The sequence below is a fragment of the Prinia subflava genome, chromosome 2 (genome assembly GCF_021018805.1).
Source record: "Prinia subflava isolate CZ2003 ecotype Zambia chromosome 2, Cam_Psub_1.2, whole genome shotgun sequence".
NCBI classification, from domain to species: Eukaryota; Metazoa; Chordata; class Aves; order Passeriformes; family Cisticolidae; genus Prinia; species Prinia subflava.
The window spans coordinates 67,069,633-67,090,872 of record NC_086248.1 but is presented as its reverse complement, the minus strand read 5'-3'; the positions used below and the strand labels follow the sequence as shown (position 1 = coordinate 67,090,872).

At 40.1% G+C, this 21,240-nt stretch overlaps 1 protein-coding gene across 5 annotated transcripts in view; it reads right to left on the bottom strand.

The window, feature by feature from the left end:
* SASH1 (SAM and SH3 domain containing 1) overlaps positions 1-21,240 on the bottom strand; it is a 527,201-nt gene that overhangs the window by 5,580 nt on the left and 500,381 nt on the right. For all 5 annotated transcript variants that reach the window (XM_063390359.1, XM_063390360.1, XM_063390361.1 and 2 more), the window contains 9 exons: positions 20,486-20,832; positions 16,366-16,437; positions 13,853-13,996; positions 12,648-12,783; positions 11,601-11,770; positions 10,261-10,470; positions 9,629-9,779; positions 6,992-7,105; positions 225-1,363 (listed from right to left, as the gene is read on the bottom strand). In XM_063390359.1, coding sequence (XP_063246429.1) covers positions 225-1,363; positions 6,992-7,105; positions 9,629-9,779; positions 10,261-10,470; positions 11,601-11,770; positions 12,648-12,783; positions 13,853-13,996; positions 16,366-16,437; positions 20,486-20,832 — 2,483 coding nt within the window. The remainder of the gene's footprint in view (positions 1-224; positions 1,364-6,991; positions 7,106-9,628; positions 9,780-10,260; positions 10,471-11,600; positions 11,771-12,647; positions 12,784-13,852; positions 13,997-16,365; positions 16,438-20,485; positions 20,833-21,240) is intronic.

Here is a 21,240-nt window from a genome sequence, read left to right as displayed (position 1 = left end):
CTGAAAAGATGAAGGTTCAGAATAAGTCTGGGATTTCTGAGTTCCTCCCAACACAAGAATTACTTTAGGCGTAAAGTCTGATAACAAAGACAAACACGAGTTACAGAGTGTCTAATGTCCCAATGATTGTTGGTTTATCTTACCCACAAAAAATGACAGATACAATGAATGACAGACTATCCCTTGGAATGCTGAATAAAACCACTGAAGCGATTACCACTTACCTTGTCTGAGTACGGTTCTTCAGTAAGATCAATGTCTTCAGACTGCAGCTTGTTTTCTATCACCATTTCCAGATCCATTCCTCTGCTGCAAGAGACTTTCCTTGCTGATGCAGGACCGAGCTTTACCACGTGCTGCTGAACGCTAGCAGTCTCTGGCAGCTCCGACAGCCAGGGTGGCAGCGGGCTAGGGGGGCTACTGGGCTCCTGTTCAGAAGGTGTCCTATGCACAGGTACTCCATGACAATCAATGGGAGTGGATGAGCTGGTCTTTTTTACTGGCAAACATGGTGCTTCTAAACTTGAGTGATTTCCACTTGTGGTTGTGGGAGGATGATATAATCCATTAGAAAGGCGTTCTCGGCATTTTTTGGCAGGGACAGGTGGTGGCTGAGAAGGATTTTTTGGTTGCATTCTTGTCTCATTTGTGCTTTTTTGCTCAGCTTCTAGACCTCCCTTGAGGACTGGAGCATAATCAGCCCGTGCAAGGTCATGAAAACCTTTACTCTGGATTTCCAGAGGTGTCCTTGTTGCATGATGCATCACTAAGGCAGGCTGAGCTTCACAGTTTTTCAGGGGGAACAGAGCAGGCTTTCCACCTGCAGTCTCCATTACAGAGCAGTTCAGTTCCTTAGCTCTTCCCTTCTGAGAATTAGCAGCTCCTTTGCCCTGCTTAGCCATGACATCATCTACCTTACAGCTGCCTCCATGAGACTGAGGCAGCAAGGCAGAGTCAGTTGCCTTTTTAGCTGTATCCAGTGAATCCTGAGGAAAAGAACCTACTTTCTTGTTAATGTCCTCTAAGTTAGTATTGGGTTCTCCCTGGAGATCATCCAGTGAGTGAGATCTTGGCCATGTATCTACACCCTGGGGGCCGTCCAGCGTTTCATAGCTTCGACACACAGCAACTGGTAAACTTCTGCGGTTCTTCTTCAGACCCGTGATGGCCGGAGGCTTCACGGAGCTCTTCAGAGCACGATGGGCACAACCCAGCCGGCTTTCCTTCTCCCCCGGCTGCAGAGTTTCTATTGACTTGGTCAGTGGAAGTGTGGGATAATTTGATAGCTGGTTTCTGCTGAAATCCCTAAAGCCATGCTCGCTTGCTGATTTTGAGGGCGGAAGACAGGTCCTTCGAGTTTTACCTAGAAACAAATACATCCACAATTAAAAATAAAATCTGCAGCATAAATAACAGATCCCTTCCAAATGCTTTTGAAACAAAATGATTTATTCCTTTTTTGTTAATTCTAAACGTAGAAGAACTCACCGGCATTTCAAGCATAAAGATTTACTTTGAACTTCAGCTTTATTAGTACATGTTATCTGTTAAATAAAATACATCCAAAATACTTAATATCTTTCCTACTCTCCAATTTGCAGAGATTTGAGGTTCAGCTCATATAAACCTTCTTCAGTATAGAAATACTGTATCCTGCAGTTACAACTGATACCCTCTACCTATTGTATGAAGCAGTTTGACAGGCCCGCCTGAAATAATTCAAAAGATGATCATTTTTTTCTTAGTCTCTAATTTTAGTATATAAATCATAATGTTCATCTTTTAATAATGTTTAATAGTTCAGATAAGATTTTTTTAAAAGACTCAGTTTGTGAATTTTTAAATTATATGCCAATAGTGTTATTTCTTCTTTTAAATGAGCAGCAAACTATTTGCAATGGCAAAACAGAGAGAAAGAAAGCTCATGAAGACTGGTTTCGCATCAGTCCCTTCGGAAAGCTACTTGCTAGGATGGCAGAGTTTTACAGAAAAAATCTTATGAGATGGAGAAGTGTTTCAAAAAGGACTTTCAAGTGTGACTAGTGTTAGTGTTTAGTCTCAGGTCGTAGTGTATGCTTTTAAGCAATAGATGCTTTATTCTTGTACTGTTTGCCTTCAGAGCTTTGTCCTGCAAAACATCAGTGCTTGGCTTATGATAATACACACTGTTCACCTTGCATATGAATGAAAGAACCTGTTTAACCTAAAACAATAAATACCTTGCTTTTTCTTGCCCCTTGCTCTGCTTAAAGAGTTTGAAAACCAAAGCATCCAGAAAACTAGCAAAGAAAATGGAGGTTATATTCACAGAGATGTAAGGAAAACACTCATCAAAAGAAGTTAAAATCAAGGTGAGCCCATGAAGACAAATGCGAGCACACGCAACTCCTTTCTCAAAAGCTGTACTGTTCACAGTTCAGCTCAAGCTAAATATCAGCATTTCCCCAAAATGCTGACAGAGACACATCCCACACTGAAGTTGTCTCCATTGGTGCTACCCTGAGTTCAGGTAACTCAGAGAAGTAGGAGAAAGAACCTCTCTGTCTGCACCCTTCCATGGAGCTAGGCCACTGCCTTCTGAAAATAACTTGCAATCACATTAGAAAGATGTATAAGAAATGTTACATTTATTTTTTTTCTGGCTCCAGGTGTTAATGGCAATATTTAATGAGCATGGAAAGGAATGTTCTCTTTCCATTATTCATATTTGCTAGCACATGCCTGACTTGTGCAGTAATTCAACCTATTGTCTGGGACTTGCTGTCACAGCCCATGCTACAAAATCCATGTGCCCTCTTTTCAATCTGATATACTGATCAGGGATTGCACTGATTTTAGGAGAGCCCACTCAGGAACCTCAGCACTAAAAGAGAAGTTGTGCAAAATCCTACTGCTGTGCAATATAAGCTCTTACTGAAGACATAAGCCTATTTAGTAAGCAGCATTTAATTTCTTTAGAAATGGGGTATGTCTCTGTAAAGCCTGAGAATGAATAAAAAAGGAAATGAGGAACAGGAAAATGAAGGAAAAAAATAAAACAACAAGGAAAGAGAAAATTTGTGAAAGTAAAATCAAGTCTTTAGTTCATTCCAACCCTGTTAGGCATACATATACAAATGAGATGAGAATGGGAGGAAGTTCAAAATATTTTGTCTATAACTTGTATAACCAAACACATCATCTTTAACGCCTCTGCTTCAAAATGGTTTAAAAGATACTGCTGGGTTCAATGCTACTGCTTTGTACAATGGACAGTAGCTGAGAATGCAAGTTATTTTAATGTGATTTAAGTAAAGAGCAATATCAGGAGGGAAGGTATGATTTTTCTTTTTTTCATCTATTCCTTCTCTCCTCCTGACTGTCAGGTATAATTTCATTATGCTTCTGAGACACTAAAACAGGAAGGTAATATTTCCTGAAAACAGATTTTTAAATGTATTTTAAAGTTGTTTTCACAAAGTGGAGAATTATATAAATAATGCCCACAAATGCAACATTCCCTACCTTAAGAAAAAAAATGGAAAACAACCTGAAAGGGTTAAAGTGTACTGCTGGTAAAGTTTAAACCACATTTTTAATGTTAGCATTTTGATGACTCAGTCTTGTGAACCCCTGGTACAGTTATGCAGTCTAATGCCTTTCACGGGGCTGTAAACCATAGAAGCATCTCTGATTCAAATTGTGTAGAAGGACACAGATGTCTGGGTGAAAAACGACTACAAAAGTGGTCCTTGCACAAAATGAATGCAAAGCTTGTATTATTTCCAGCTTCAGTTCAAGCCACAGCCAACACTTCAACTCTTCTGTTGGATATTACGGTGCAATTCTTGCTAAACGAAGCACTGTCCACCTCTCACGATACTTCTCGATATCACCATACAGGAAAGGAACTTTTCCCTTCTTTGTCATCACCTGCCTCAGAAGACAGCAGACTGTCTTGGGGAATCTTACTGGAGGTACTATAGCTACAGTAAAAAAATTTCAGCGTTTCTTGTAGTATTTTTTTCCTTATGGAAGATGGTCCTCAGAAATTTAAGTAGGCAAAACCAGACACAGAATTCAGTGTCCAAATCCCAGATTTTATTAACTTCATTTTGGCATTGCTTTCTGTGGCTGTATTTTGGGTGCATTTCAAACTGCTCTGTTGACACAACAGAGATGATGGCACCTTAGCCAATACTGGCCTCATTGCTTTTTCTATTGATTACACACTAGTAGAAATGCACATTACATTAGGCAATGTGGCCACCTGTTCTTTTTCTTCCTTTTCTGACTGATCAGGACTGATTGCTGAAGTGCTTAGGTTTCCTGCCTGTTACTGTGGGAATCTGGGCATCAGTTTCTGACCTAATCAGAGAACACCCTTGTCTCAACCTCATAAAGGCCTTGTTTGTCTGCTCATTCAAGTCTGCACACTGCACGTGCATTTCTCATCTCTTCACATGCCCTTGAAAAAGCTATACAACATAACAAGAAAAGGTTCAAAGAAGCCAGGCATGAACAATGATGGGAATTACCCATAGGAAAAATTAACAGGCCATCTCAGACTAGCCAAGAGATGACTTGGGAAGGAATATGACAGAAGTCTATATACAGATCCTGCTAGGTATGGAGGTTCTAAGGAAGACCAAGGATGTTCACAGAAAGTTTCAAGAAAATCAGCAGATGCCAGGAAACAGCACCCAAATTCAGAAGTCCTTAAATGAGTTATTCTCCAAGACTGTCCTGGGAAGCATCAAAAATGCATGCTCTGTTCCTATACCATTCTGTAGCTATCTGCTTTTGGCCAGTCCTGTGAGAACCACATTTCTGATATGGTTTCCAAACGTACCTCAGACTGTCCAAAAACTGCACCATTGTCACAAGTGTAAGGGACAGCTTGCTCCCTCTGCCCTGTTTCTGTATTTATGATCAGACCAATTGTCTGATGATGGACAGCTACTTCCTGCTCGGGTTTCTTTTTGTCTAACACTGGATAGGTCACAGACTACATGCTCCTTGCTCTCTTTATTTACTGAAATAAAACCACAATGCCGCTATAAGTACACTGCAGATACTCAAGAGAATATCCAAGTATTTCTGCAGTGGGACCCAGAAAAGTACTTACAAAAGATACTCTCCTATAATACATAGCAAACCATTTTCTAGCCAAAATGTAACAGCAGCTATGAAATCTTGAAATTATGCCAAGAAGATCCAATATCAGCCTCAAAGGGGATTAGTCATAAAAACATTATGTATAATCATTCCCCAGAAAATCTGAAGACTGGTTTCTTCTCAGAATGCACTTGCCCTTTATGAAGTGCAGATCTGCACATTACGATATTTATACCAGACAAATGAGTATCCTAAATAAGAACATAATGTATTTTGAAAAAAATATGCATATAAACAACTATGGACCATGAACTTTGCAAATAAGGTGGAGTACTTTTAGGATTAAATAGCCTTGACAAAAATCTCCAAATGAATCAAATGTCCTTTTCACAATAGTTTTTGAAACAAGCACTAAATGCATTTGTGAGCAAAAATGATGCAGAAACGCAGCAAGTCATACATAAAAACAATATAAAAATCATCAGCATTTCACATTCTGGAAAACTCAGACAGAAAGATTAGCTTAAATGTGAGTATCCAACCAAAGAGGCAATGCCAATTGCTTTCTAAAGGTTTCATTATATTGTTAAAATAAGGAAAATGTACAGGCAGCACTTTAACTTCAGTGTTACAGCTATCATTATGATTGTACTTAGAGATAAAAAGAAAAGAAAAATGTCACATATGCCATATATTTAGCTATGATTCTATTCCAGCATGCCTAGTGGATGTGGATTCTTATTCAAGAAAAAAGCCTTCCCACTTTCAGGAATTTAGCATACTGTCAATTTCAGACATTCAGGTTCAAAGCAAATTGCAATTTTCTTCAATAAATGGTTATTTATAGTGGCAGACTAACAGAAAATGCACATACTAAGAGAAGGATTCTTAGCTCTTAATTGGAATTGGAAAAATGGCCTCTATAAGGGGTGTACAGAATCTGTTTATACAGTCTTGGTCTCCTATTTATGGTGAATGTTAGCAATGAATCCAGGTAGTCTGAGGCCAAGACACGGCTCAAGTGTTTGGAGTGAAAATGCCCAACTCACACCCATTTCAATTTCTTTTAATATTTCATCCCTAATGAGAGGTTTAGACCATCCCTGAAGTAAAACATGCTCAATCAGCATTACAGCACTATAACCTGGTATTTCAGATCAGAGACAACAATCTCTATTAGCATTATCTGTCTTGGTAATTTTTAAGTGCATCATCTTTCACTGATGCAATGGGAACTGATATCGTTATCAGTTATCATTATTATTATCAGGGTAAGGCAGTGGGAACTGATATCATTAACATTTTTTCATAGTTTATTTTCTTGCCAACTTCTCAATAATTTAACTTTCTAGTGTTCATACACTAAAAAGTCCTAAATCCCTGCAGCTGGGTTCTGATTAGAGGACAATGCAACATGCAACCCAAGGCAAACAGAAAAATACGGCCTAAAATACAGAATATTTTTTCTTAACAGCTTTTGCATGGGTTCAAAAGAAATCCTCCTAATCTCACTAAAATTTAGAGACTTCTCCATTGATGGTCTCTTAGAATTCAGCCACCAGTGTGCGACCAGGGCAAGCCTCATGTGGCATGGTGGCGTGAGAATATGATTGGGAGTGGAGAAGGCAGTGAGCAAGACTGTTGCTTTAGGGTCACAAAACAAAGACTCTTTGTGAAATGGGATCTGTTTTCTACTGATGCAAATAAATAAATTAGCAGCAGTAGCAGTGAAAACCAATAGCTCAAGCCAAGAGGGAAAGAGGTAGTGAGCAAAGGACAAAGTCAAGTAGGAAGTAGCTTGTGTTAGCTAGGAACAGGAGCAAAAGTATATGAAGTTATTTACAGAAAAAAAAAGGACTGTAGGAACTCTAAGGCTAATTGCTGTCACCATTACCATTCTCCAGGTTTTCACTGCTTTCGTAGCAGCCAGAATCCCGAGGAGAGCATCCGGTTAGGCCTTGGCCTTCAATGAGAAGTTTCTCCTGAGATCCTGACTGGTCGCTGTTACCTAGAGGATGTGAAAATACAGTGAAAAACAGCCAAACAGAAAATGCAGCTGAACTTTTCCACCTTCCATTTCAAACATCATTATGTTGTGTATCCAGAGAAGGGCAACACAGCTGGTGAAGGGCTTGGAGCACAAGTCTTATGAGGAGTGGTCAGGGGAGCTGGGAGTGCTGAGCCTGGAGAAAAGGAGGCTCAGGGGAGACCTAAATGCCCTCTAGAATTGCACTGTTGAAGCCAGGTGGGGGTCGGCCTCTCCTGCCAAGCAACAAACAATGGGACTAAAGGAAATGGCCTCAAGTTGTGCCAGGGGAGGTTTAGTTTGTGAATTAAGAAAAATTTCTTCACTGAAAAGGTGCTCAGGCACTGGAACAGGTTGCCCAGGGCAGTGGTTCAGTCACCATCATACTGTGACTGAATACTGGAGGTATTTCAAAGATGTGGTCCTTAGGGACAGGTTTAGTGGTGGACTTGGTTGGACTTGATGTATCTGAAGATCTTTACCAACCTAAATGATTCTATTATATTTCTTATTGTATTACTTACATCAGAAAAGAGTGAGCATTAGGAAAAGCCACCACAAATGTTGGAAACATTCATCCTCTTTGGTAATTAATTGACTCACAACATCCTCAGGAAGAGTGTGAGGGAGCAGAATGATACACAATGAAAGCAGAATGGAATTCCTGTGCTATGGGGCCAAGTTGTGTAACTTACGACCACAGAAATTTACTTAAAATGATTGTGTCAAAGTTCTTTCTAAGACTTAAAAAACCCCTCCAACACCCAAACCGGAAGAAAAGAGCTGAAAAGAACCAAGTCAATTGAAAAAGAATAAAATCCTAAAATCCTAAATGAATTACCTTCCAGAAGACCCAGAGGAAGGACTGGGACTGAGTCTGGCACATTAGATACTGTCCCCTAACAAAGGATGAAGGGATATGAATGGTGCTAATTCCTTCCTTCCTTCCTTGGTCTATGTAAAAAGTCAACACTCAAGTGTGGTCCATCCAGCTTGCATACACTGGATTCCAGGAATTTACCCAGAATTTTTGTCAGAAATCATGTTTCTTAAAGAAGCTAAATCTGGAGCTGAAGATGCAGAAAACCAGTGTCATGATACAAGAATACAGTTTATGCTGTGGTATTTTTTTCCCCTGCAATAAAATGCCAGAAATGGCTACTCCAATTCCTACTCTCAGCACATGACAGGTAATTATGGGGTGGAACTATGTGCTGCTGCCCTTCCCAGATTCCATCTGACTGGTCCCCACTCCTCTTTCTCCTCATCATCCTGACTTGCAGCTGGAATTTGTACTTTCCAACCACCAAATCTTCAAGTTTGCAAACCAAAATTGAAGGGTCCTGAAAAAAATTATTACTTCAGGGAAGTTTAGCATTCTAAATAGGTCTGCAAATAATGAAGAGAAGCTCATCCTAGGTGACAAATAGCTACTCTGATATAAGTGAAAAGAAACTAATTATGCAACTGCAACTTCATTGGGAGCTGGAGAAGGGCATGAAAGAGTGGATGCCTCTCTGGGAAATGAACAAGAAAGCTACACAGGCCACACAGCACTGTCTAAAGACAGGCACCACACATATTGCTGTAACTGAATTAAGCATTTCCCACTTAATAACAGCTGTTTAAATTGCTGCTATGGCAGTTTAAGCTAAAACATAGGAATCTGCACAGAAGCAGCTGAGAAAGCCCTCACACAATCCATTCTACTGACTCTGCTTGTTGGATACCAACCTTCTACTGACACTTGGGGATGAAGGGCAAATTCAGTACTGTCTTAGATTGCTGCAGCTAGGCTGTGCTTACTCCTGTGCAGCAAAGACACCCATGCATTTGACTGCCATGGCTTATTCCACTTTTTCTTGTCTTTGCAGCTACTTGCCCCAGACCACGTGTTCAGTGAGCACCACTGCATTGTTGTACATGGATAGGTGGGTTGCTGTTTTACACTCTTTGCACTTGACGAATGTATTTGCTCCATTTGCAAATTGCTGTGGTGTCATATACACAACCCGAAGCTACCTTTACAATCCTGCAATTAACAGTCCAAGAAGCAAAGCACGTGCAGATGAAATTCATTCACATTACACTTCTCCACAGCCCTCTAGGCCTTTGATTTTTTTTTTTACTCCTGATAATCTTAATCTCTTCCATCTAACCTGGAAATGTCTTTTTTCCTATTCTCTATGTCTCAGCCTCCTACTCTGAGTAGGTTATCTCTGAATTTATTCTTGAACATCAGTACTCTGAAGTGTTATGTGTTGTATACTTGATATTAAGTAAGTTGGGTGGCAAGGCTTACATGAACAGAGTAATTCCAGCAGAACAAAAGAAGTCTTAAGTCACCCCTCAAAAATCTAACGTTACACAGGATTACCCTGGATATAACTATATTTAAAAAAAAAAAAGAGATCAAAATCCTGGAACAAGTTTTCTGCTTTAAGGGGTTCACAAGGTTCTTGGCAGAGTCTAGTAAAACAGAAAACCTCAAACAATTCCACGTACTATCATATTCCTGAAGAAGTTCCACTGCTGTGAGCAGAACAGCTCTATGCTCAGGATCTCGGATGTTCAGTTCATCCAAATCTTCTTCTTCTAAAAGCTTAAAAGTATCCAGATCTTCATAACCATTGAACAGAAAAGTGGGCATGTGCTCCTGCACAAAGGGAAAAAAATAAGAAGAGTGGTAAGACAACGTATTTATTCAACTTATTTTGTCAGTAAAGATACTAAAAGAGATTTTTGCAACCAACAAGAAAAGCAGTAAGTTAATCAAGTGCAAACCAGCAAAATTATAGCATTATTGTTTGCATAAACACTGCTCTGAGCTCAGGGAGGTAACTGTGCCAGAACTAGAACCCTGCACATGGTGAGGAGTTTGGAATGCAGTGTATTAGATGGCCTGGGTGTCACGGTACCTGAAGGCACAACATGGCATGGCTTGGTATGAGGGGAGAAGCATGAAGGGTGAATGACAGCCACACCAATTTATCCCAAGCACTTCTGAATAGAAACATGGGAAAAAAATGTTCACTTTAAAGACAGGGTAACTATTGTTATTTTACACTTTTTGCTTGTGTGGTCCCCTTCCTGCAACCAAAAGTGAAAGGGTAATCAGAGAGAGAGAGAATTTGAACCTTCAGATTGATGCGATCCAAGAGATCCTCAACCGACTTGGGCTGGGGTGGTCTACTTTTCCGACGTCTCCTGGTGGGCCGCTTCGGCTTCTCTTCCTCTTCATTTAACACATCCACATAGATAAATTTGAAGGTGCCAACTTTGTTGTTCAACAGACCCATCCAAGTGCCCATGGGGGGTTTGCTGATGATATCAATGATGTCGCCTTTCTGCAGACCAAAGAAGCAAGAAAGCCATTTAGATTTCTGACAGGTATTTAAGCAAACACACCCACGTGGATTTCCATGTACATGGGATGGACAACACATTTCAGTTTTCAAACCGTTAATCTCAGCTTTTGCAAAAGTGTCTGATTATACTCGTTTTACAAGTGGAAGAAAAAGGAATTAGGTGACATGCCTCAGACCACAGAGCAAGTCAACAAAAAATCCTGGAATGGACCCCAACTGTCCAGATTCAAAAACCTGCTGACACCTCTGATGAGCATCAGTGCTGTGTGGTACAAAAGTCTCTATGCTTGCAACTACCTGAAATTGGTGCAAATAAGAACACACTCAGTATATGTGAATAGAATTCCAAATATGAATTTGGACATGAATATGAACAGAATTCCAAATCAGATCTCCTGAGCAAAGGAAGCCAATGCAGAAGTTCCTTTTCCTAATGTGCTCTTGACCATAACAAAGAAATGGACACACAACTGCTTTTGCATGCCTCAAGAGATTACCTTACATATATCAGCTTTAATAGGAATTAGCTGCCTGTGGAATTTTAAGTAATGTAAGGAGTCAGGTAGTTTGAATTGAATATGGCACAACTAAAAACAATCAAATCTGATATCCAGAGAAATTAAAGGGGGTGACCACTCAGTTCGCAAAGTATTTCAATATTAAATCAAACCAAGTTATATTAACTGAAATGCCTTTAAGAGACATTGTGTGCAGGTGCATGCACATTTCTTCCAAGAGTTCTGAAAATTTTTCCATTGAGGATTATTTCATTGGGCAGACAAAGTATTTTTCCAGTCTTTCAAGCAAAACTCTTACAAAATGGAAATGAATTCATGGCACATCTTTAATTTTCCAGAAACTAAAGACACAAGTGTCTTTCCATGGATGCAGAGAAACACTAGTACTTACTTACGTTCCCTAACATTTTGCTATAATTCTGAAATTGCTATATAAGGAAATTGTAAATGTAGAAGACAGGTTAAAGGACTTCATAAACAGATATAAATGAATTAAAAGATTAAGAATGCTATAGTTATTGTAAAAAGGTCTTAATTTAGAATTTTAGCATAATAAATGTTTGACTCCTTAAAAACAGATATAGCTGGTACCTTGAGCTTCAGAGAATCTGTATCATAAGGACTCGGAGTAAAATCAGTGTGAACCCTGGCTCTTCCACAAAAAGGTCCTCTGTAAGGAGGCTCTTCATCATCACCATCTTCTGATTTCACACTCTCCCTGTTGCTGGTTGAGGAATCTGTTGTGCTTACTGTCTGACCACCTGTGTGAGAGAATTGGATCACTTCACAAAGAAGTTTCTTTGGGAAGAAGCTTCAGAAACAGAGTCAAGACAGAAAATGGGTCTTCTTTCCACAAAGCATGGTAATCAAAGTCAGAAGTCCTTAAATGTTTCTACTTCTTATACACACATGTGGATGGGAGAGTTAGCAAATCTACTCTGCATTCCTGCTTTCCTGAATTCATCCCCTCAATATTTAGCCAAGAAGGTGTTTAAGAAGTGCCTCATCTACGGTACATCACAAGAGATTGATGACATCTTCCTGGGAAGTTTTGCTCACAAAATGTTTGTGCAGAAAACAAGCTCTGAAACCTGCAAAGAAGTTCCAGAATATCTCTCAAGTCCAGAAATTTGGTCAATAGTGTAGCAAGTTCACATCACACGTGTTCCATTTAAGCTGTTTCTTGTAGACAGCCTTAACCTGACAGGCTTTAAATACTACTCTTCCTTTAGTTAATCAGAGAAACTCAAGGTTTCTCTTGAGAGAGGGTGGAAGGCCCATCTGGAGTGCTCAGGAGAAATCCAGTGTAAAGATGAGCCTGTTTACTACTTGACTAGCAGTAAACAGCTTCATTGTTACATTACATTTATAGTAGAATATTTATATTGTAATAGCAGGACCCAGAAGACAGAAAGTAGGGTTTTACTTTTTCAGAGTTCTGTAGAAATATAAAGCAAAAAACCCCGTCTTTGCACTGAAGAGCTTCTAGTTCTTTGCAAACCCTTAATGACTAACCCATCAGCCTTTCCACGCTTTAACCACTCTTTCTGCTTTGACTTTTTCTGATTCTGCCTTCAGTGGAGATCTCTGCTCCCTGAAGCCACAGAAATGGAGCAACACAATTACAACCAAACTTACTCATTGAGCTCTGACCGCTTAAGGAACTCCTCAGGCTCTCCACTGAGCCACCAGCTTTCAGCTTGGGTTTGTCCAGGGAGTCAGTGTCTGGTGGTGGCGACTGCGGGGAACCCGGCACGATCCCAGGGCTGGACTCCTGACAGGGATTGGATCATTAAAACTTGATAAGTGAACAGGCACTGATGAGAGCTGCTTGTCCGCCCCCAAGGAAAAAAGATTCGGTTTTCCTGCTCTTTCCAGACAGGCTGCAAACCTCGATCTACTTATCTGGCAGTACTCAGCTGTGGTAGAAACTCCACTTTATTAGGCATGATAGTGGTGATGGGAGCAAACACAGCAGTCTGAAAAAGCTAGCATTCTAAGTAGGAAAAAAACCCACTTTACACAAAATGCACAATTCAAGGGTTTTCATGACATAACTTCCATTTCCCAGGACTGCGAGCATCCCCCGCGACCGGTCCGAGCCCACTTGGGGGCGGTGTTAACCAGGAAGAGCTCTGCTTTCCCAGCGGCTTTCCAACCTATTCCTTACACAATCCAAGTGGCAAGCCCGGTTTCAAACAAATGCCTAAGATTTTTGATGCTCCGCTAAAGGAAAAGGGAAAAAGACAGCTATTGTTTCTAGGCCACTGAAATTCAAAGCCTAATTTAGAACTAATGTACATCAGGTTTGCCTTTAAGAATAGACTATAAAAATCTGTAATGAAAGAATAATAGGAAAATCTTCTGTCAGATGCCCCTTTCTGACAAACTGTGCCTGTGTTTTAATGGGCTGCTGCACAGGGCAAGCTTGTGATGGAGAAAGGAACCTGTTAATGCAGAGAAGAGCTGTGTATGCGAAGTTATGCTGGGAATTTAAACTAGGGTGTAAATTGCAGATTAAAGATGTTACTGTGACCCTGTGTCACAGAGTGTTCCCTTAATAAATTATGATGGAAAAGAAATGGAAATAGAGAGTGAGGAGTGTAGTGCCATCAAGGACAGACTTCTGATGAGCTCCCTAAATGAAAATCTGAAAATGCATTTTCCATGGTACTGTCATCTATAGGAAGCCATTTCACAGTGAGGGATTTTATAAGAACATAGGAATGTCACACCATATAATCTTGTTAGAAATTTCTTCAGAGATTGCCTTGATGCATGGGAATCAATATTGATTATCACTTCTATATTATTAAGCGGATTCCACTGCAGACCTTACATACCTGCTCAGACAAAGAGCTGCTGTATTTTTTTGACATCCTTTTCTTCATGGTTTCTTTTACAGACTTCACCTTTTTGCCCAGAGATATACGCGAGGCAGAGGGTGATTTGATCACTTCTTTATAAACAAATTCTCCTTCTTTGCCCTGCAAAATAAACAGGGCTTAAGCCTTTAAAATAGAAGAGCCATTTTTCCCCTCAGCCAGCAGTTATTGCAGAGGTGTTCAGGCAGACACAGGACAGCAGTACAGTGTCCTGTTGCCTGCTCCAAATTCACTGTTGAGACCTTGTGCAAACCACTGCAGCAATCCACTGCAGCTTACTCTTCAGGCCTGATGTGTAACCTTTTTGTGAGAGTATTGTGTGTAGACGTGTTGGGAACTGTTAGAACGCCTTTATCCCTTTGAATTCCACTAATATTTGACCTGATAGAAAACCCCACATTTCAGGCTAAGCCTTTCTAGCAGGACCGACTACAACAGTAGTTGTGGCTCATGTTGGTCAATACTACAAAGGGTTTAACAGGAATAAAGGTACCTCTGAGATACTAGCCAAATATATTTCTGTGTGTGTGTGTATATATATATGTGGATATCTACATTTGGCTACCCAAATTTAATTTATTTTCCGACAGACATTCTGCTAGCCTCTGTGGTTTTACTACAGATTGTAGAAAAAAAACCAACCAAAAACCAAACACCACAAAAAATGTGCTAAATCCATCAACCATGGTAGGTTAAAATTGCACTGCTCTTTTTAAGGCACACAACAGGGTACTGAAGAACTAAATTAGCTGGTCTCGATATAGTGAATGACAAAGACCCGCTATTTTGAATTAATTTAACCTTTTCTAAACCAGCTTAATGTACCAAGAACTTACTTATGTCACAAGTACTCAGTTAACATGGATCAGCTGACATTTTACCAAACGTGTATGATTCAGCCCTTATTCAGACTGTCCAGGCAGGATATTAAACACAATCCTATGTTCTGCTCTGTTTCAGGAACCACTGAGCAATGCAGCTCTATTAGATGTACTCCAACACCCTCCATAGGTAAGGGTGCACCAAAAATCACAGCACAGAAAAGGACCAAAATCCACCTGGCCAAAGAGATTGACTGCTGAGTTTGGTCTGTGACTTGGTTAAATTTAGCTACAGGAAGATAGCAAACCCTATAATAAATGTACATGATGTTGTACATTAAAGATTTATCTTTTTTTCTACATTTATGTATGTTTTCTACTTCATCAATGTTCTTACAAAAAGTTTCTCTGAAATTCAACTGATACTTCATTTCTGACAATACGTTATTTTTCCCCTTAAAAGCTGTTCATAATTACAACTTCCTTGGTAATTTTGGTCTTTTACCAGAAATTAAGGATAGCTTTTTGCCTAATCTTTTTCGAAAAAAAAGTTTTACTTAATAGATTTATATGTTTTCAAGAAAAAAACCTGCTTTGATCCACATGTATTGTTCTAATGCACTGAATCACTGTTACTACTGATGCTGCCAGGGATAAATATAACATCTAGACTTCACACTTTCTTATATTAAAATACATTTCATCAAAACAAGTATCTATGTTTAAGGAGAAACACTATAAGTTCAGAAGTCAATTTTTTTACTGATGTTGAAAATTGATGAGTAAAATAACCACTCACAGATTTAGCAAATTCAGGGGTAATTTAAGATGTTAAAAACATAAGGCAACAAAAAACATGTCCGAAAACCTCAGATGACCTAAAAAATAATATAATGCCAGCATACAAAATGGTTGGCAATTTAGACTTGATTTAAGAGGACAGAAAAGTTATCAGATACAATGCTGAAACAGAAAAGAAAAACATATATGGGCAAAAGGAAAAGAAATGTTCGCAATTTCATTTGATATAATGTTCTGGCTCATTTCTGTTCTTTTTGACCACAGGCCAATCAACAGTAACAGTGGGATCAGCATGAGTAATATAAAATGGAATTAATTCTCAGGGGAGATTTTTTTTAAACACAAGAATGCTCTGAGATCAACTGCACAGCACCCAGCACAATGGGATCCTGGTGTACTCCAGAGCTCTGAGATACAATGAGAAAACTAACACTGAACTTCTTACATAATGACTTCCACGAAAATAATCTGCAGATCTTCAGCAAAGTTAGCCTCATCATTCCAAATAGTAAATATTTTTACCAAGAAAGTTTAGCAAGCACATGTTTTGCCTTGGGTGATGCTCTGAGGAAGTCAGATATAAGAATAGCCCACAGATGTGCCCCCAGATGTGTGCTTTGATCACTTGTTCCTACCTCTTTACACATACTGTATAAAAATACTTATACACACATGGATATGGGTGGGTATGTTATTCTCAAAGCTAAGGAAGTTTGACGTTAACAAAGATGCTCTGTTTTCTTGGATCCCCAAACTATTATTACAGACCTAAATTACACTTCAGCCTATTATAACTCTACTGTGCATTTCATTTTATGCTATTTGCAGTCTGCACCTTCTCAAACTCACCATTTGGTCAGAACTGTTTCCAATATGAAGGGAACGATTTGTCAAATCAAAGCCTCCAAAGCTACAGGTTCTCTGCAAAAAAAACCAAGGATAGATAGTTTTATCACCATGATTGGCTCACTTAGAACATCTGCAATTTGGAGAACACCAATTAAAATACAACATGGAAAGAAACAAACAAACAAAGGGATGAGAGATTATAAATCAGGAAATCTGTTGTAAGGCAATATGAGTCTCTCTTTTCCAGAGACAACTCCTTGGCCTAAGGTCTGCTGCGGTTGAGTCATTTACTGCCTACTCCTCTTTTTAAAAATAAAAAAAGACTGCTTGGTCTGAGGAAACTGTTGATCTTATGCATCAAGTTTTCCAAGGTGCTGGCAACTCCATCACTTCACTCCCATCTGCGTTCATGAATAAGTCCACAGCAGCACTGAAACAGAGAACCACCAATCTTCTAAATCTTTTAAAGCATTGAATAACCTACCTTCTGAACAGCTGCAAAAGCTGCAGTTCCACTGAAATACAGGGAATCACCAGAAGCCTAATAGGGTAAGCCCTAGGTAAGAGGAGGGAAAAACCCAGTCCAGCTGTCCATAAGCATTGTGTCCCCAGAGACTCAGCAAGCCTTGATTCCAGATTAGTCACTTCCAGCTTTTTCTTTGCAATCCAAGAGGTAATAAAACCTGACCAATGAACAGCCAGCTGCACAGAACTCAAGCAACCGGCCCTGGCAGAAGTCTCACAGGGCAAGGCAGGGAAATGAAGGTACGGCCATTACAATCAACTTGCACAGCTTCAGCTCTGTGCTCTGAGTGTGGTTTTGAAGACAGGCAGATGCCTACTCTAAGTATTCTTTTCAGAGTCAGAACTGAGATAAACAGGAGGCAGAAGATCAGCCTTGTGAACTAAAAGTTCATAGGGCCTGAACTACCCAACAGAGCAACTTCAAAGACACTTTCAGAATCAATTAGGTATTGATTAGGTATTGGCTCAGACCTAAAAAGGACTGTGAGTCAGTGAAAACCCATCACCTGAGAACTACCAGCCTGCTTCATCTATTAGGAAGAAGCAAGCTGTATAAACTGTGACATTTAATAAACCATTATAGGAATTCATTCTTTTAAAGTAAACACTCTGCCTGTTCACCACTTAGAAGCAAACATATTAATGGCTTTTAAAAGATTTTATTTCTAGCTTCTTGCTGCTTACACCCAACGAACTTGGATGACAGTTTTTGTACCCACTACAACTCTAGTGGAACCCAAAGCCAGCTTGGTCTAGCCCCACACACATTAGAGACAATGCTGTGATATCGAATTTTTCTACGTGTTCTTTTTCCAGAAGGTGATGTGACTATGGCACAGGTTTTAAAAATTTTTTTTAGAAAACATTTGAGACCAACCACAAGTAATAAGAGTGATTTCTAAAGCACAGAATGTTTAGCTAGGAGTAATTTGGTGAAGAACCATTATAACTAATCCTACAGCGTATGGTAATCCCAGCAATGAAGAGTGGACATCTGGAACTGCTCTGAGCAAACTTGTCTGTCAAACCAGCCAGAGCTCCTCCTATAGAAGTCTTCTTGGAAACCAAAACAGCTGTGGGTTAAAAGCTTCTGATTAAATGCACCTTATTAAGGATGCTTGTTGTTTCACTATGGACCTCCCCATACATTTAAAATTTAAATTGCACCTTCAGATTCCAGTAGGAACCCTGGCAATTCTGCAGCAAACAAAAGGTCTGTGGATGAGGAGAGGGATATTCAATGGAATGGCCATGCAATCAAAAGTATTGTTCTTCTGGGAGAAAAGAAAAACTGATGCCATTTGAAAATTTCATGCATGTCCAGGCCACTGAAACAAATATAAATGACAAAAATGAATGGCAAGGCAAGACAGAGTGACCAATTCCACTGAATACAGAGGCATTGCAATTTCCCTGAGGTTGCAGCAAACAAACATGAAGCATTTCTAGGAAGGAGAGTCATTAGTTGAAGCTTGTCAGCTACTTGCAGTTTCAGGAAGAAGTGCATTGAAGAAGTTAGTAAGGACAGCAGGTCTCCAATATTTATCCCATTCAAACAAGGCTGGAGAAGCAGCTGACTGAGAAGTTCCTCAACAACAACAAAATGCTGTCCATTTTTTAACTGTATCTCTGTGATTTAGTAAAGGTCAATGCAGATAGTTTTCATAATGAAATTACTATAGTGAGACAAGACTAACTTATTAGAAGAACCGAAGAGTTTGTTTCTGTCATCTGTATTTACTAAGACAGTTTTAGAGGGTATTTTTAATTATGGGGCATCTCTAGAACATATGAGTGTGCTTTTTGGTTCAAGATAACCTTACTATTCAACCCACAGAAGGATGAGCAAGGTTTCTCCTATCATTGCAATATCCTTAAAGGAAAACAACATCTTCTGAGTACAATGTCTGTGGCAATAAACAGTATCCTGTGAGGGGCAGGGTAAGCAGTCAATGCAGAAGAAACAGTAAAGCTGCCAATGTTCATGGTATTGGGTAGAAAAAAAAATCGGTATTTCGTGGCCAAAGAGCAAAAAGTGAACCATGAAGGCCTGCTCACCTTCCACAAGCTATTTAAGGAGACCACAGCTGTCACTCTTATACCTTACATCAGAAGAAATAAGGCAGAGAGCGCGCAAAAAAAAATCTGTTATTTAAGAGGAAAAGCTGTTTCTGCTTTATTGTTCACTGGAATATCTTGCCTAATGTTACGGGTGCACTGCTGTTTCCATCCACTAAAGTAGGGAACATTGTCAACTAGACAACAGACTAGTTGGCTCAGCTTTGGAGATCTGGCACCAAAGGCAAGTTCCTAGGAAACTCAGAATCATGGTTAACAGAACTGTCAAAACTGGGTCATATAACCAGGAAGCAGCTTTGGATCCCTCTGGAGAGTTCAAATCACTTAATTTCTCAATGTAAGCACAATTTCCTCTTTTGGCCACCCCTAGTTCCCTTTCTGTAATGCTCTGAGGGAAGATGCCGCCTTCATTTCATGCTAGAAAGAAGGAGCAGTAGTGACAATTCTGATGGTGGTGAGCAGCAAGCAGGAGGACAGTGACTATCTAATGCAAAAACTCTCTGTCTTTCTGCAGCTGTGTATGTAAGGGAGAACACTGATTGGGTAAGTGAAGCGATGAGATGCAATCTGAGAAGGGAAGGGCCAATTTAAGGCAATGACAGCTGCAGAGAAATAGAGCACAGTTGAGTAACACTCCATTACTCTGAAAATCTTGTTCATATCTTGGTACCCCGTGAAGAGGTGTACTGACTCCCAAAGCATCATAAAGAATATATTTACAGCATCTCAAACCTTCTCTGTTCACTGGTGATCTCTTTTTCTGCACTAGGTGAATTTAAAAAGCAGTATTTTGTTGTATTTTCTCTCTCTCAATGAGTTATTCTGTACACACAGAAACGGGAGACTCAACAAAACTCTGATTATATCAAGCTCTTTCCTCCTTACACCTGCATTACAGTGCTTAAGAGTTTCTAATGGCAAAGAAAGCAGAAGAATTGAATTTTAGTTAAAAAATACAAAGCAGAAAGTGTTCACTGCAACCTCACGGAAACTGGAAGACCACCTTCATGGCAGCTCTTTGACTCACAGACTTTTGGTGGATTCTCAAGAGAACCCTTTTAGTACAGCGATCCACTGTGGCAGCCCACTTCCTCTTGGCCTCCTCATCCTCCTCCAGCAGGCATCTCCTCAGGTCCTGCTTGTCGGCCTTGCTCAGGGTCCTGTCAGTAACGGGACGCACCAGCTGAGAGAGGTTGAGGTGACTGTACAGGCTTCTCTCCACCACATAGGTGATATTGAACTCGCTGACAGAGGTGCGCCCTCGGAGCCTTCTGTTTGGGAAGCCACAACCTCCACCCCCTTTCGTTTTGTGCCGCAGTAATTGCAGGTCGCAAGTTGTGGGGGATGCTCCTTTCCTAGCAGGGCGCTGGCAAAGAAAAGCTCTGGAACAGGAATAGTTAGTATCCATTTTCTTCAATCGGATCTGCTTCCTTACACTCTGAATCTCCTCCAGGGACACCAGAAGATGGTGCTTGTGCCTGTTGCTGTCATAAAAGCAAATGCTTTCTGTACTTACCCCGTGGCTCAGCGAGCCGAGGCTCTTCTTCATTTCCCCATCTGTCAAGGAGCGGCAAACTTTCTGGGACTTCTCCTCTTCTGGGTAAGAGAAAAATGTCCCAAGTTTCTTGGGAGGCTTGATAAGGCCACGGCTATCAGTTTTGCTGAAGGTCTTTACCAGCTTCCGGTTAGCTCCCCAAGTATCAAGACTGCTGGATGAGGGAGAAGTAGTAAGTGAGTCCGAGTCATCCTCTGGCTGCTTTTCACAGGAGCTGTCAAAGTAGAACTGCTTCTTGTGAACTCCAGAGTAAAGTGCTGATCTGTCATCCAGTATAGGAGAGTTGTCAAGTGAGTGCTCTTCCACGCCTACAGGGGACAAAAGCAGCACAGTGCTTGTCATTTTTCATAATTCTCTAAGATGTTTCCCTGTAGAGCCTTACTGTATTTATTCAAGATACCACCCACTGAAATTGGAAGAAAAATATTTTTGATATAAATTGCTCCGAAGTTATTTTTGAGTGGATAAACCTGAAGCAGCTCCTTCCATTTGTGAAGTGAGAATGCTGGGATTAGTTAACAACAGACAGAAGACAACATCCTGTAAGTAAACGTACCATTATTTTAAGTTTCTCTCTTTCATCTACAGCTAAGACCACAGATGTTCCCACTAAAAAGCCCTTAAAAGCTGGAGCTGGGATCCGTTTCTCTTGTTTTTCTTATGATACTCAGCTCTAGTGAGCTTACAATAGGTCACAAGTACACGGAGGTATTCAA